Source organism: Saccopteryx leptura, chromosome 6 (assembly GCF_036850995.1).
Source record: "Saccopteryx leptura isolate mSacLep1 chromosome 6, mSacLep1_pri_phased_curated, whole genome shotgun sequence".
NCBI lineage: Eukaryota > Metazoa > Chordata > Mammalia > Chiroptera > Emballonuridae > Saccopteryx > Saccopteryx leptura.
The window spans coordinates 167,931,355-167,948,569 of NC_089508.1; the positions used below are offsets into that span (position 1 = coordinate 167,931,355).

The 17,215-nt window shown below is 45.4% G+C and overlaps 2 protein-coding genes across 2 annotated transcripts in view; one reads left to right on the top strand and one right to left on the bottom strand.

Annotated features, from left to right (window-relative positions):
- GRXCR2 (glutaredoxin and cysteine rich domain containing 2) overlaps positions 1-7,172 on the bottom strand; it is a 72,943-nt gene extending 65,771 nt beyond the window's left edge. The window contains exon 1 of the mRNA XM_066341698.1: positions 7,119-7,172. The gene's annotated coding sequence lies outside the window, so the exon portion shown is untranslated. The remainder of the gene's footprint in view (positions 1-7,118) is intronic.
- Positions 7,173-7,309: 137 nt separating this feature from the next.
- SH3RF2 (SH3 domain containing ring finger 2) overlaps positions 7,310-17,215 on the top strand; it is a 121,979-nt gene continuing 112,073 nt past the window's right edge. The window contains exons 1-2 of the mRNA XM_066341697.1: positions 7,310-7,413; positions 8,410-8,899. Of these exons, the coding sequence (XP_066197794.1) occupies positions 8,516-8,899 (384 nt within the window). The 5' untranslated portion in view covers positions 7,310-7,413; positions 8,410-8,515. The remainder of the gene's footprint in view (positions 7,414-8,409; positions 8,900-17,215) is intronic.

Consider the following 17,215-nt stretch of genomic DNA (forward strand, 5'->3'; position numbering starts at 1 on the left):
GCCCATCTGCTTCTCCACCCCTCCCCCTCTCCTTCCTCTCTGTCTCTCTCTTCCCCTCCCGCAGCCAAGGCTCCACTGGAGCAAAGATGGCCTGGGCGCTGGGGATGGCTCCTCGGCCTCTGCCCCAAGCGCTAGAGTGGCTCTGGTCGCAACAGAGCGACGCCCCGGATGGGCAGAGCATCATCGCCCCCTGGTGGGCAGAGCGTCGCCCCCTGGTGGGCGTGCTGGGTGGATCCCGGTCGGGCGCATGCGGGAGTCTGTCTGACTGTCTCTCCCCGTTTCTGGCTTCAGAAAAATACAAAAAATAAATAAATAAATAAATAAATAAATAAATATACATCACTATATAGTTTTTAACAGTAAATATATATGTGTGTGTGTATGTATATATATAGACATATACATACATACATATATGTATAATCATTTATTTACTTACTGCCCTATTATTCAACGTTACGGATGTTTAAAATTTTTCACTATTGTAAGTAGTTATATGAGGAACATACTTGGGCTATATATCTGTTAATTAGTACAAATTTCTAGAAGTGGTGTTTCAGGGTAGGGATATATTTGTAAGGCTTTGGAGATATATATATATCTGGTTTCCCTTTTTGGTTTTTACTTATTATTTCAGAATAATTATAACTCACAAGAAATTGCAAAAATGGTACCGAGAAGTCCCTTGCAACTTCCACCAGTCTCTCCTCAATGATAACACCATATATATGATAACTATAACAAATTATAAAAACCAGAAAATTGACCTGAGTGCAATATATACTGCTCACAAAAGTGAATATGAAGCAATAAAATATCCCCTAATTTTTGTGAGTAGTGAAATAACTAGACCACAAACTTGCCTTGGATTTGACCAGCTGAATTATGTTTTTGGTGTTTTTTTTTAATTTTTATTAATTTTAATTTGTTGTGTTAACATGGATTCAAGTGTCCCACTCAATATAACTCCCTCACCCCCACCTTCTTATCCCCCATTACACCCCTTTTGCCCCCCTCTCCCTAACTCCTTCCCTCCTTCCTTCTGGGATTTGCTGTCCTGTTATCTATCTCTCTGTGTTATGTACACATAATTTCACTAATGCCTTCACCTTCTCTGATCCCATCTGCTCAATCTCCTTCCCTCTGACAGCTGTCCCTTTGCTTTCTGTGATCCCACCTCTGCCTCTATTTCGTTCCTCAGTTCACTTTGTTCATTAGATTCCACATATAAGTGAGATCATATAATATTTGTCTTTCTCTGCCTTGCTTATTTTACTAGCATAATAATCTCCAGGTTTGTCCATGCCATTGCAAAAGGTAAGATTTCCTTCTTTTTCATAGCCATGTAGTATTTCATTGTTTATATACAGTGTGTCCGTAAAGTCATGGTGCAACTTTTGACTGGTCACAGGAAAGCAACAAAAGACAATAGAAATGTGAAATCTGCACCAAATAGAAGGAAAACCCTCCCAGTTTCTGTAGGATGATGTGGCAGCATGTGCGCATGCGCAGATGATGATGTAACACTGTGTATACCAGCGGTTCTCAACCTGTGGGTCGCGACCCCGGCGGGGGTCGAATGATCAAAACACAGGGGTCGCCTAAAGCCATCGGAAATACATATTTTATTTAAAAATGTATTGTATAATAAATATGTATTTTCTGATGGCTTTAGGCGACCCCTGTGTTTTGGTAGTTCAACCCCCACCGGGGTCGCGACCCACAGATTGAGAACCGCTGGTGTATACAGTGGAGCAGCCCACGGACATGTGGATAGTACAGAGGAAAGTTCAGTGTGTTCTGTGGCTTGCTAAATTCGAATCCATGACTAAAGTGCAACATGAATATCGACGTATGTATAACGAAGTGCCACCACATAGGAATAACATTACTCAGTGGGATAAGCAGTTGAAGGAAACTGGCAGTTTGGTGGAGAAACCCCGTTCTGGTAGGACATCAGTCAGTGACGAGTCTGTAGAAGCTATACAGGATAGCTACCTAAGGAGCCCTAAAAAATCTGTGCGTGAGCCCACATTGAACTGCACTGAATAGGTATGAAACTGGGAGAGTTTTCCTTTTATTTGGTGCAGATTTCACATTTCTATCGTCTTTTGTTGCTTTCCTGTGACCAGTCAAAAGTGCACCATGACTTTACGGACACACTGTATGTACCATAGCTTTTTAATCCACTCGTCCACTTATGGACACTTGGGCTGTTTCCAGATCTTGGCTATTGTAAACAATGCTGCAACAATGGTAAGATACATTCTTGCTCTTCTACTTTTTCCTCTCACACAGCTGCCTTAAGAACTCTCTCCTAGTCTTCTGTAGAGGAAGGAATACAACCACAGTTCTTAGACTACTGTCTTTTATTGAAAATCAAGAGGAAGACATGTAAGCAAGAATCTCTCAGCAGATGCAGAGGTGGTGAGCCACCATTCATGGGGCAGGAAGTGGATAGGTTCTTCCCTCCCTTTGGCTCTTCACAGTCACCCATGATCCTATGATACACCAGAGCAGTGGCCCACAGGCTGGGGGGGCCCAGCACACAATGAAGAACATGGCAGCACACAGTGAGAAAGTTACTCATTGCCCCTTCACACTCCCCTGCTTCTGTCAGGGAGAAAGCCTCAGCCTAGCACTAGTCTTGAAAGCCCCTCTAACATTTGCTAATCCTCCCTTTCTAGCAAATTGCTCAGGCCTCACATTCAGATCTAGGCAGGCAAGAGCATTTAACCAAATTCCAGTGATGTTCTATTGTTTTAATTAAATGTGCAATTGCTTTTGCCTTCAAATTGCAGCAAATGAAACTGGTTTTTCATTTACAGATGTACATCTGCCCAGACACGATTTTTTAAGAATTTATTTATTTTTGCCTGACCAGGCGGTGGCGCAGAGGACAGAGCATTGGACTGGGATGCCGAGGACCCAGGTTTGAGACCCCGAGGTCACCAGCTTGAGCACGGGCTCATCTGGTTTGAGCAAAGCTCACCAGCTTAGACCCAAGGTCGCTGGCTTAAGCAAGGGGTCACTTGGTCTGCTGAAGGCCCACGGTCAGGGCACATATGAGAAAGCAATCAATGGACAACTAAGGTGTTGCAATGCGCAACAAGAAACTAATGATTGATGCTTCTCGTCTCTCCGTTTCTGTCTGCCTGTCCCTGTCTATCCCTCTCTCTGACTCTCTCTCTGTCTCTGTAAAAATAAATAAAGAAAAGAAAAGAAAAAAAAGAATTTATTTATTTATAAACCAATTCAAAATTATTTATTAAGCTTCAACCACATGCCAGTCGCTGTGTCAGATATGAGGGATAGGGTGGTGACACGACACCTAAGTGCCTTGGTCTCTTGGACCCTACAGTCTATTTGGGAGGAATTGGGCATTAAATAAATTATTATAGGTTAATTACCAAATTACAATTGTGATGACTATTATGAAAGAGAAGGGAAAGATGATTAACTTTCTAGTCATGAGAATCAAGGAAGTCTTCCCTGAGGAAGTGGCATTTAAGCATTAAACTTACAGAGAAGGGGGTACAAAGGCGGGGTGAGGGGAGTGACTGGGAAGAGAGCAGGAGGACTAGTAGAACTAGAAAGTACATCACACAGAGAAAGAAGAGCATAAACAAATACCCCATGGCAGAAAAATTGAAACTGTCCTGAGTAAAGAGCAAGCCAGTGGGACTGGAGTGGGGGAGTGGTGGGGGGGACATTGGGTAAGTCAAGGCAGGAGAGGTGGGCCGGAGCCAGATCATGTCAGGCTTGTTAGATGAGAAAAAGGATTCAGATCTTATCCTGTGGTCAATGGGAAGCTACTGAAAAGTTTTGAACAGGAGAACAATATAATCAGATTTGCTTCTTCTTTTTTTTTTTTTTTACATAAACCAAGATATACTTGTAAATACAAGCAGTAGAAGCTCATAAATGTCACACGGGTATTTTATTTTTTAAGTACAGCGTATAATCACCACGTAACAGTATAAATGTAAACAGGAGTGTTGGTCTCATGGGAGCAGTGGGGTGGGGGCTGACACTGGAGTCTGGGAAGGCATGCATAAGTCACCTTTCTGTTTGTGTTTGAGGACTAGGTGTTCATCTGATTTGACGCCAAGGTAGCATTTGGGTAAGCCAGGATAAAATCCCCATTTAAAACTCTCCTCCTTCTGCAGAAGCTTCAAAAGAAAATTTCTCCTCAAGTTTCCACCAAGACTAACCTCATATGTGGGTGGTGTTGGGGACCACCTACAAGGTGTGATTTGAGAGGGGCTGAAAGACCACTCCTGGTCAGTGTAAACTGTCTTTGTCCTCCACTAGCTCCTAAGTTTCTACCGTCACAATTCTGTTGTGCTGCATCTTCCATCAGTGGCCAAATACGCCAGCACAGAGCAGCCCACTGGATCTGTCCTGCTTTCTTGGGACAGAACTGGACTTTTTAGTGTTTTCTCAGGGATGGGAGGGTTTGAAGCTTTTTGAGACCACTGATCAGTTAGGGCATGGTGGGGCCATTAGACTGGGCAGGTTACAGAGAGTAACAGTCAGCCTGTCAGTTGGTGGTGCAGTGGATAGAGCATCAGCCTGGAATGCTGAGGACCTACGTTTGAAACCCCGAGGTTGCCAGCTTGAGCGCGGGTTCACCAGCTTGAGCATGGGATCATAGGTATAACCTCATGGTTGCTGGCTTGAGCAAGGGGTCACTGGCTCAGCTGGAGCCAGCCCCATGGTCAAGGCACATATGAGAAAGTAATCAATGAACAACTAAAGTGCCATAACTATGACTTGATGTTTCTCATCTCTCTCCCTTCCAATCTGTCTGTCCCTGTCTGCCACCACCCCCTAAAAAAAAAGAGTCAAAGTAGCCCAAGTTCCTTTGACTTCATTACTGTTTTGAGCTGACCCAGGGATCAGTTGGTATATGCAATATGGACATCTGTATAAATGTGTGTGGATTTATACAGCAAAGGTATATGGATATGCTTATGATATATACCTGACTTTATAACATGGGAAGCCATAATGGGAAGAAACACAAGCCCTGGAATTAGACCAACCTGGGTTCAGATCGCAATCTTTGTAACCCTAGGAAAGTTACAGCGCTTATTGTACAGGGTGGTAGGGAGGATTTAGAGGTAATCTGTTTAAAGTCTTGGCACTGGTCTGTGGCATATAGTATGTGCTCCATACATGTTGCTGTTAAGATTACGTGTGCATTTGTCCTTATGCAAGCATGTATGTGCATGGGCTTGGGCATCTAAGGTAGCGTGTTAAAGAACAAGAGAGGAAAGGAAGGAGAGCGTTGCCCACCCCCACAGCAGGATTTCAGGCACTGGAGCCGACCTCACAGAGGGTGAGGGGCCGCAGGACAGCTCACAGAGGGCAGAGTTTCCAGAAAGAGAAGCAGTAAGGGACAGCAAAGGGCCTCAGACAAGAGGCTTCCCAGTGAGCATGGAATCTATAAAAGTGAAAGAGACAGGCAACAGAATGGGAAGTGATGTTGTGGAAGCTCAAAAAAAAAAAAAAAAAAACTCCATAAAAGGGAGATTTTGAAAAAAAGAGATAAAGCATCGACCTGGAACGCTGAGGTCGCCGGTTCAAAACCCTGGGCTTATCTGGTCAAGATACATCTGGGAGTTGATGCTTCCTGCTCTTCATCGTCCCCCCCACCTCTCCCTAAAATGAATAAAATTTTAAAAATAATAATAAAATAAAATAAAGAGAGGATTGAAAATGGTCTGTAAAATTAAGTCATATCCAAATTAGGCCTCTAATTGGCTCCGTCCTAAAGCCCTCCCCTGTCTTGAGCTTCAGGCATGTTTTTTTTAGATCTGATATGGAAGAACTTTGAAAAATGTGAACCACCACAATCTGTTCTCAGACCTCTTGTTCCCCTCTTAAGATGTGCCCAAGGAGCTGTGTCTAAGTGCTTTCCGCATAATAAAGATATGCCATCCTCGCCTTGGCTGGATAGCTCTGCTGTTAGCACATCGTCCCAAAGTGCCAAGGTTGCCAGTTCGATCCCCGGTCAGGGCACACACAGGAACAGATATTCTTGTCTCTCTCCTGTTCTCTCCCTTCCTCTCTCTAAAATCAATAAAATAAACATTAAAAAAGACCAGTAAACTCCTATTCTTATTAAAAAAAAAAAAAAAAAAGCTATGCCATCTTATGTTGAGAGAAAAAGTCCAGTGAAAAGTAGCACCAGCTTCTAGTCCCCCAGTTCTGCCCTTAACTTGCTGGACAACTTCAAGGAACCTTTTGATCTCTCTGAGCACAGCTTCCTCATCTGCAGAAGAAGTTAATTGGTCAATTTGGGTCATTATCTTGTGCTTCCTGCCATAACCAGAGAAGGTGTATCTCCCTTCAAACATCTCTCCTCCCCTTAAAGCTGTATCACCATGTGACATGGTGGTTAGGAGCACCGACCCCCTGCTTCCTGCTAGTGGTGCAGTGACTCCTGGGATGAGTTCTTTAATCTCTGTGTCTCACTTCCCTCCTTTGTAAAATGAGGGTAAAGGAGAGAGGAGTGTATCAGCGGGTCATTAAAAGGAAGAAATGAGTTAATACAGGTGAAATATTTAGAGCAGTGCTTGTCACAGATAAGGGCTACTCCGGTTTTAAATGATATTACTATTATCTACTTTATTAAATGCCTTTGTAATTTTACATGAAATACATTACTGTTAAATCAAGAAATAGAAGTATAAGCATTATTAGGAGCTATGAAGTCTCCAGTGGGCGGGGGGCAGGAGAGAGCTGGGACCATTGCTTTTTATTTTTTTAAAGCCCTTTTTATGCTTTGATTTTTTTTCAAGGATGTGTAAATACTATCATAACACTTTTTTTTAATTTAAAGAAATTGAACAATAAGATCACTAAAGTCTCTCTCAAATCTCTAAGTTCAAGGATTGACTCTGATTTTTAAGGAGCGTACTTTTTAGATTAGGTAGCCAGTTTATCTTTGTTGTCATAGCTACCATTAATACATTTGACCTTTTCAAGGAATCCTTATAAAGGTTTAAAATAAATACAGTCACCTTCGCCTGTGTATAATTATATGAATGCATTTCAACTTCTTGGATAGGAGAGAAGTGGAGAAAGGCGAAAATATAAACTGTAAATACCTGGCCTTCGAGGCTGATTTGTATTTCGCCGCTTTATCACCTTTTCCCAGAAATCCACTCAGTTACATAAAGGAAGGATCAGTAGCAGAAAGCGAACTCAAAACCCGCTGTGGCCGCCCAGCGGTGAAAGGGTTAACGGGGCTGGTAAGGCGATCCCTTGAAATGAGTAAGTCGAGTTGTTAAAGTTTTCAAAGCAGCGGCTTGGCTCTGGGGGAAAAGGAGGCAAGTTGGACAGCCGAGCAGAGGATCCAGAGGACAGCGCTGAGCTGAACTCAGCCGGGGTTACAAGCTCAAGGTCAGTGCCCCCCCCCCGGGCGCCGCCCCCCCCCCCCCCCCCCCCCCCCCCCGCGCACCTCCCCGGCGCTGACATCTTCGGAGCGTTGTCTCAGGAAAGCGAGGCGCCATCTCTCATCCCCGTGTGCCATGTCTGCTTTGCTTCCTAGTGGGGCCACCCGCCCCCCTGCCGATCCTCCGGGCTGCTGCCTTCACCCACGCCTGGGCTGGTCAGGGACACTGCACCTATTCCTGGGAGACTTTTCGAAACTGGAGACTTCTTTTCAGACATCCAGAAGGAAACTTTCTGTAACAGGAACACACACACACTCACATACACGTGCACACGCACACCTGTATACTCTGCCCCATCTTGGTATTTGCACAATTCAGAATTTCTGCTTCAGTTGAAACTGAGAACAATTGCCAAAGTAAACAGGCTGCTTGACTCGATCTTGGGAGAGGAATATTGTCTCTGTGGCTATGACCTCTGTTTGAAAACGGCTCCGTAGTAGAAGCTTTCCTTGTGCCTTGCTTGAACAAAACGAAGGGGGGAGATGCAGTGCGAAGGCAATAATATTTCTACATCTGCCCTTATCCACATCAACTTATCTGTGTGTGCTGCAGATGACAAACTTAGACCTAGGGAAGAACACTTTGCTTTGAGAATTGAGACTGGCCTTCTGGAGGGGTCAAGGACCCCCTTCGTGCCCTGGCTGGGAGAGGGAGCGGGCATGCCACTCGGACAGGCCAGTTTTGTCTCCCTGCTCTTGCCTTGCCCACAGAGAGGAGGCAGTGAATGAGCCGCCACTGAGCTGAGTGCTCGCTCGGATCCTTTAACAGGCGGGAGTCGGGTCTCATACCTGCTAGCACTGAATCAGAATGAGTCATCTGAAACTTGGGTGCTGGCACCAAGGACTTGCAAACTGCCTAATGAGACACTGCCTCCATGTAGGTGGGACATCTCTCACAGAGCACTCACATTTTTTTTTCCTCTCTTCCTTTCTCCTTCAAACAGGCAGAAACTGTGCTGCTCTCAAGAGACCAGCTCGGCGCCCTCGGCTCAGCTGACCCTACCATGTGGACTCTGCCCCTCTGGGTCTGGACTGGCGTTTTAAAATAAGATGGATGATTTGATGTTACTTGATCTTCTGGAGTGCCCCGTGTGCTTTGAAAAGCTCGATGTCACAGCCAAAGTCCTCCCTTGCCAGCACACCTTCTGCAAACCATGTCTCCAGAGGATTTTCAAGGCCCACAAGGAGCTGAGGTGCCCCGAATGCAGGACCCCGGTGTTCTGCAGCATCGAGGCGCTGCCGGCCAACCTGCTGCTCGTGCGCCTGCTGGACGGTATGCGCTCGGGCTCGGGGCACAGCCTGGGGCGAGGGGGCTCCCTCCGCCGGCCGGGCGTGCTGACCTCGCAGGACACCAGGAGAAGCAGGACTAACCCCAGGAGTCTGCCGTGCAGCCCTTTCCGGCTCGTGCCTAATATCAGGATCCACATGGATGGGGTAAGAGAGATCTCGTTTGTTCCTATCCTGTCCCCCGGAGGCTGGATTTGTGTATGCCACAGTTAGGATCTCTCTCTTTTTAGTTACCGTGCAGAAGGCGTGTTGCCAGGGTTCCCCCCCAGATAAGCTTCTGTGGGCAGTGAGCATTGTCCCGAAATCTGGTGGGATCCTGAGCCTGTCTAATCCTTCCTGGAGTTCTTGGAACTCTCAAAGCTTCCCTGTTTCTTGTGCAGAAGGTGGTCGGATAAGGAAAGCCTTCTTGATGATATTCTTTTGGTCTTTTCACTTCGTTCTGAGGCCGACCCAGGGCATGGAAAATGCATGAGGGATGGGAAAGAGACCTAACATATCCCACTGCTTGTTGCTTTGGGGATGTCTGAGAAACTTTCAAATGTCTGGTTTTGTTTGGCTTTTACCCAAATCCGCCCCCCCCCATGCCACCCCCTACCCTCCGCCCCCCCCCCCCCCCCCCCCAGTCAGAAAGTGCTATTATGATGATGTTCGTTCACAATCCGCTCAAAGCTATCAGGATGCTTGCCACCCGAAGGTCATGCAGGAGTGGAGCGGACATGTGGGTGCACTGAGTGATAGGAAAGGCTGGGCCGAGTACAGCGGATGAGACTTCTTTAAAAAAAAAAAAAAAGAATAAAACACATAAAATGCACATCAGCGGCTGCAATAAAAACACAAACGGACCCAGTAGAGCTACCGAGGATATCGCCCGGTAATGCTTTTGGTGTTTGGACAGTGTGGATCGCTCTGCAGGCACGGCCTGAGGACCTTGTCTGACCTGGCGGTGAGCCTTTTTGAGAGAAGAAGGACGTGGTCCTTGCGAGTCCAGCAGGATTATTTGCACTGTCACCCCAGAAGCCAGGGTGCCAGAGTGGACCTGGCTAGCTGGAGGCCGGAGTCGTTGGCACGCTTAGAAAGGGAGCTTCAAGGCCGGTGGCAGAGCCCCAGGGCTCCCTGCTGCGAAGAGTACAGTGGGTGGGAGGGTCTTCCGGATTCCTTCCCGAGGGAGAGGAACAGGCTTGTGATGTCCGTTCAGAACAATTCTCTTAAAGACGGCTTGCAGGAGCTCAGCCCTCCTTAGGCTCACGCCCGTCCAACCGCCCGGGCGGTAGGGGAGTGTGGAAACGTTCAAAAATGGGCGCAGGGAGAAGCGGGGCATCGTGCGACCTCTTCGCCACAGACTTTTTATTGCCATTGTGCTGTGTGTGTGAAACACATTCCAGGAAAGGGCTTGGTGCCCTTCATGAAGGCTCCCTGTTAGGTCTAGCCATCAGTCAGAATCCACAGGCTGGGGAAAGGCAGGGTAGGGGTCGGGGAGCAAACGTCTCTCAAATGTGCCTTGTTTGTAGGGAATCTTACAGAGAATGGGCTCTATCTCCAGCCAGCAAATCTCCCTTTGAATGCCTAAGACCCAGCAACACCTCCCCACCCCTACTCTGCAGAGTCTGACTTGCCTCTTGGTAGAGTATCATTATTCACTAAGACCGGGTTGCCAAACTGGGAGGAGCCAAGTCCCTTATCGCCTTTGAATGTTTTTGTTCTTGTTTTCGTCTTTTGCAACGTGGCTGTGTTGCTCAGAAAAGGGAGCAGTGCGTGGATGCACAGCTACTAAGTGTCTGAACCCTGGAGGCTTCCAGGCCCCTCCTGGCAGAGGGGCTGGTGGGGAGGAGAGCTGGCCATACGTAAGAGACAGCCGTTCAGATACTGCATGTCCCTGGAACTCTTTCACAGGGACTTGTAACATCAGACCAACGTGCCAGTGAGGGCCCATCCCCCGAGTCCCACTGGACCAAGTCCTGTCCAGGAGGCTGAAGCACAGAACCAAGCCGATGAGGGCTGCTGCTCTCTGGCAGGACCTGATTTGGTAAAGATGGAAGAGAACAGAGCAGGCCGCCACCCCCATCCACCCGTTTCCTTCATTTTCTGAGCCCACCTTTCTTGAAGTGCCTCATCTCATCCTTTTAGCCTCCCTCAATGGGGACATGAACAAACTCATTCCTGGCTGTCATTCTGTGACCTGCTCTACTCCCCAACCCAGCTATCTCTCCCGTGAGTGTGAAAGCAGTAGTGCATCCCCCAGTGCAGAGAACGGAGGACAGTCTGGGTTGCACACTCTTCTGAGAGTCAGCTTGCGTCCTTAGTCAAATCCTCACTGAGGAGCCTTGCTCTCTTGGCCTCAGTTTACCTAATCTAGTGAACAGTCAATAATAGTCACTATCCACCTTCCTCCAGGAGAGTGTGAAAATTATCTTTGCAACGTCCTCAGGTCACCTTAGCAAATATTTGCCATGTAATGCACGTGCATTACAGGCAATGCAAGGCATCCTCATTCTCAAAGTCAAGCTTACTGTATGACTTTGAGCAAGCCGCTTCAGTTTGCTGGGTCTCAGTGGAAATTTCTGTAAAATGGGGAAATGTATTGTAAGAACAGAGAGCCATCATGGGGCTTAACTAATTCGTGTTTGCGACACATTCAGCCATTCCAATGCTAGAGAGATGTTCACCTGAAACCTATGCACCCTTATTGATCAACGCCACCCCATTAAATTTCATTTCAAAATTAAAAAAAAAAACTAATTAGTGTTTGCAAAGCACTTTGAGATCCTCAGATGAAAGGCATTTGGAACATCATTATCCTAGTAAACCTCATTATTGACTGTTTATTGTGCCGTGCTGTGCATGAGGCATTCTACCAACACAGAAGGGGTGGTAGCCTTCCTGGAGAGTATAATGGGTATTATTACTGAACTTGAGTCTATGATGAATCCAGGCTAGGATAATACTAAGTATAAAGGACTCCTCTAAGAGGACATAAATAACATGTTGTCACAGGGTACCATTTCGTAAAACACCTCTTCTGGAGGACTTGATGTTAAGCTGGAACTCTGAAAGGGTTCGTTTAACTTCCTGTCCACGGGCTTTTCCAATCCAGCCAGTATGGTAAGGTGGAACCAATAGTCACACTTCATGGTGCCAGCTCAAGGTAAAAAAAATGACTCATTGTGCCTGCCCACCTAAACCCCTCCCAAGCCTATTGTGTAAAAAGAAAACTTGAGAAATGGCTGTAGGTTTCTCTGGCATGCAATTATTTCAAACCAGCAGGTAAGATCCACAGACTCCTGGGAGGCCCCTCACTGAAAATCCCACTGGCTACTATTCCGGCCCAGATTGCAGGCAAGCCAAAAGAACTCTGCAAGCCTTCGAGAAGATCGGGGCTCCTGATTAGCTGATCTTTCTTCCTCCTCACTCTGTCGCCCTTTTAACAGTATTTCCAAATTCAGGTGGGCAGTAAAGCAGCGAAGCTATGTACTTGCGAGCTTAGCTTTGGAAAATATCAGTATTTAAATATTGCTTCTGCCCCTCAATAGTTTAGAATTTGAGTGAGTCGCTTAAACCTCAGGGCTTCCCATGCCCCATCTGTAAATCAGAGGTAATAGTAATACCTGCCTCAGAGGGTTGTTGTGAGATAAGTGAGATGATTCACGTCAGTTAGCTCTTAGCACAGAGACTGGCTCAGATGAAGTGCTCCATACGTGTCACTTGTTATCGTGATCGAACTGACCCAACACTTGTCATTGTAAATTAAATGCCCTCTTTCACTTCCTTAATTTTTAATTAGATGTCTTCCAGAGATGGTCCTAGGTCCCCTGATTTCTGGCTTATTTTGTCTCCAATTGATGCACGGCTGTGATTCAGATGTGTGCTTCTTCCCGGCACGTGCTGGCATGGCCGCTCACTTCAAGACCCCTTTGGGAGCGAGGAGTTGATTCTAGGAGGAAACTTGCTAGCCAACTTCACGTCCCCACATAGCAAGCTCAGAGGAACACCAGATGTGGGGCAAGAGCCTGGTGCACTTCCCAATATTGCCCAATTCTTCATTAACTTCTCTCTTTCCTTTCCCCTGCTTCTCACTGTCCCCTGCACAAACATTCCCGCCCTGGGTCTTGCAGGGCCGGCTTTCTCCCTTCTTTGTTAAGCATCGTGCCAACCACACACATTCCTGTCTCACTTGCCCTATCTAAGCCAGAACACACCTGCCACCTCCAGCACACAGACCAGCTGGCTGTGTCCTAGAAACTTTCAGCTGGTATCGCCAGCTACCGAGACGGGGGGAATGAGGTCAGAGAGCCCACGTGGGAACTGAGGCTGGGTAGAAACCAGACGGCATCCAGCCCCATTTCTGAGTCTCAGCTGCTGTGTCCTGAGGCAGAGCTGGGACACAGACTGCAATTTTTGCTAAGTTTGCAAGGGGACTGAAACCATCCCAAGCCCCCCAAAACAGCAGGCAGGTGCCACCTGGGTCAGCGAAAATCGCACGGGGCAGGTGGAGAAAACCAGAAGGCAGGAACTGGGGTTGAGAAGTCAGGAGACACAGAAGTTCTCCAGGTTCACACACATTTGCAAACCTTTTTAAAAACCACATGGCCCCAAATTGGCTCTGCCCCCAACACCTCTTGCTGTACCCGCTTCCTAGTTAAAAGTCCCCGCCTTCTACTCCTTACTATAGTGGTTCATGCTGGGATTCAATTACTTGTTAGCTTTGAGGTTATAGGCAAGTCACTTAATCCCTCCTACCTTCAGTTTTCATATTTGTATAATGGGGCTAACAATGGCGTTCATATACCATAAGGCTAGTGTAAGGTTAAAATGAGACAATGTGTGTACAAAGATTAGTACAAGTGCCTAGTACGTGATAGATGCTAATTAATTTTAGCAACAGCAAATAAAAACAGTAACAAAAGTGGAGAAAGACTTCTGGCATTGAGTCTGGAGTTTCTGAACCCACTTATAAACACAACAGAAACTCCACTAAAAAATTCAGGAAAGGGAAGAGCCAAAGTAAAGGGAATTATCAAAAAGATAAAACTACTGTGATGGAAAATGGTCGTTTTCAGTGGTTGCTAGGGGTCTTGGGTTGGGGGAGGATGTGACCCTAAAGGGACAGCATGAGGGAGATTTATGGGGTGATGGAACTAGTCAGTATCTTAATTGTGTGGCAGTTAAATGAATCTATATATGTGTTAAAATTCATAGAAATATATACCAAAAGGAGAAAAAAGTCAATTTACTATATGATAGATAATGTTTAAAATATATTTTTTTCTTTATTGATTTTAGTGAGAAAGGAAGAGGGAGAGAGAGAGAGACAGGAACATCAATTGTGCCCTGACCGGGGATCAAACCAACAACCTCTGTGCTTTGGGATGGTGCTCTTACCAACTAAGCTATCCAGCCAGGGCTAATTTTTTTTTTTAATGAAAGGGAATGCTTGTATCAATACATTTCTTTTCGTCTCTGCCTGATTTTCACCTCGCCTACTGATTTCCTTTCATCTCTCAGAAGGACCATGCCATCGTTGAAACAACCAGAGTAATTCCTGCACGCAGAGCCCTGTCTGTTCTTAGTGAGCCATTCTCTTCCCTGCCTCAGCTTTCTCATCAGTTAAAGGTGTCTGGCCAAACAGTGACAAACAGCACAGCGCATCGCCCACGGGATGACCTACTCAGATGGGTAGGGCAGGAGGCTCTCCTTACTCAACTTCAATTATCCACCACGTGCACTAAGGGCATATCACTTAAGGAATTAGGCAATGCATATTTTTGTGTTGTTTTCATTTCCTCCTGTAAATGGTTGCCAGCCACTTGTCCCTTTATATTCTAGAGAGATTATGGAACGAGGGAAAGTGCTTGCTTAGCCCTTGACTCGAGCAGAGCATCCTCATCCATCCCCGTCCAGATGTGTTGTAATGAACATAGCTTAGGGATTATATGGGACAAGCTCAAAGACATCTCTTTTCAATTTCTATCTTCTCCTTTTCTTTCTCACTTTTAACTCATGCTTACATGTTAGACCAGACTTTCACGAAGTGTATCTATAAGCTATTAATAGATGTTCCATCAAGCTTCAGAGTAAACCGAAGATTAAAATGGAGTTAAACTTTTTTTTCTCTTTTGGCTACTAGACTTATCAGAACTTCTAGCATGAATTGTGAATGTCTAAGTGGTAGATTATAATAAGAAACGTTTTCCAAATTTCCTTGACAGCGGCACCCCAAACCCCTTTTATTAGCACCTTGAGTAATATTAACCATCCATAGAACAAATTTTGGAGAATGCTGTCTCATATTATTACAGAGATAGCTGAGAAACCAAAGGGAACCTCTGCTGTAGTTACAGACCACTGACTCATTCCAAAAAGAGCTTTACATAAGTTCTTGCTCTTAGAAGATATTTTTGGAAAACTGTTTGAAACTCATCACCACCTTCTGCAGTATTTATTTAGCTCCTATCAATAGTATCCAGCCATAGGCATCTCCACACAGGAAGGTAAAGATTCTCACCTTCCCAGAGCTTCCTGTCCAATGGTGACACCAACTAGCCAGTATACATCTATATATGTACACATATATACATGCATACACACATGCATAAGATATATACACATATATATATCCCTGATCTATAATCCCTTATCCATTATAAGATATATTATTTAGTTATAGCTCTTATGGGAAAAAAGAAATACTACCATGTTAGATATTTACTGTAAGATACATCTAATTTTAAAAGCATTAAGATATGAAAAAAAGATGTGTCTTACTAAAGAGTATATATTGTCTGATTCCATATATATAAAATTCTAGAAATGGCAAAACTATAAACTATAGTGATTTGGGGGATAATGCCATTGTGTTATGCAATGATACACAGGTTTGTCTAAATTCATCCAATTGTACATTTAAAAAGAGCACATTTGGGTACGTAAATTACAACCTAATAAAGCTCATGAAGACAGAGAAGTCTTCGACTAAAGAAAGGGAAAAAATAGGTGTTTTAATGGTCAAGAAGGACATAGTCAAAGGACAGAAAGGCGGGGTCTAGTGTGGACATGTGGGTGGTAGGAAAAGTGGGACAGGATACCTCAAATAGAATGGCAGTTGGAAGAGAGAGAAGGACGTAGATAGAGAAGAGACTAAATGACTGGATACTGGCTTCAAAACCACCACTAGGAAGGCACCTGGCAGTCAGTCTGTAGTAAAGTTTGTCCACAGCCAAACTGGTTACATGTCATTCCATAGCCCATGGGCTGTATCTGCCTGCTGAATTCAATGCAGCCAAGCAAGGCTCCTCTGCTCCCAGCGGATGGTTGAGCCTACTGCGTAACTGAGGAGCAGTCTCCACCTCACTAGCAGGCAGACAGTCCTTCTTTGCCAGTGAAATGCTCAGTATCCTGGTAACCCCAACATGCAGGAACACCAACCAGCCAGCAGTTCCAAAGTAAGTGATCAAACACAGGCAAAGGAAGACAAGTCCATCCTGCAACGTGGGTCTGTGTCAGCCCCCAGGGTCACACCACTCCAGATCCCCAGTCCAGGAGCCCGGGCATTCAACAGTCTGCTCCTAAGTGCTTACTCTGTGCTAGGCTGTGTCTTGAAAGCTCACACCATTAAAAGCTCATATTAGGGATGCTCCCAGGCTCAGACTCCCAGACTCAAATAGTAGCTGAGTTCACCTCAGAGCTCTCTCATTCCCCTAGTCAAGCACAAGGAGAACAGGCAACTGGTCTTATCTCTCAACACTCTGCTCGGAGCACCCAGCCTACAGCTTGGCTCATATGTGGAATCTCAAAATATTTTTGGAATGGGTGAATAAATAAATGAACACATTCACGTCTCTTCATGGAATCGTAGAATGACTCCTCGTGATACAGAAATGATCTCTTCCTGAGTCAAGAAGCCATTACTGAGCTATGTGCAGAATGAGCAGCACATTATATTAGGCATAAAGTCATGTGGTGACTGAAATATTCTAGCTCTGGATTACCTTATTAAATACCTTTTTCTTTCATGACTAATGGCACCCTCCTATAAACACAGTGGGCCAGGTTCAAAAAACACTTAGCTCATGAGTTGCTAACCCTTCAAAGACAGAAAACACCATTCCATATATGGCTAAACTGCGTCAGACACCACAAAACCATGTGTTTCTTTGCTCTTGGAGGAAATGCTTTATCTTTTGTTCATTGATACTTAATCACAGGGATACAAGTGACAAAAGAAAAGGGTCTTTAAAAGATTTTGCCACTATATTAGGAGCGAAAGTGCCCTGGCCTCCTACATGACAGGAAGACGGTATTTTAAGTAGAATGTGGCCCCTGTATCTCTCATGCTGCCAAACCTACATAACATAATGTTTGCCTTTATTTTTTTATCTTTTCCAAGTGAGAGGAAGGGAGCTAGAGAGACAGACTCCCACATGCACCCTGACTGGGATCCACCCAGCAATCCCTGTCTGGGGCTGATTC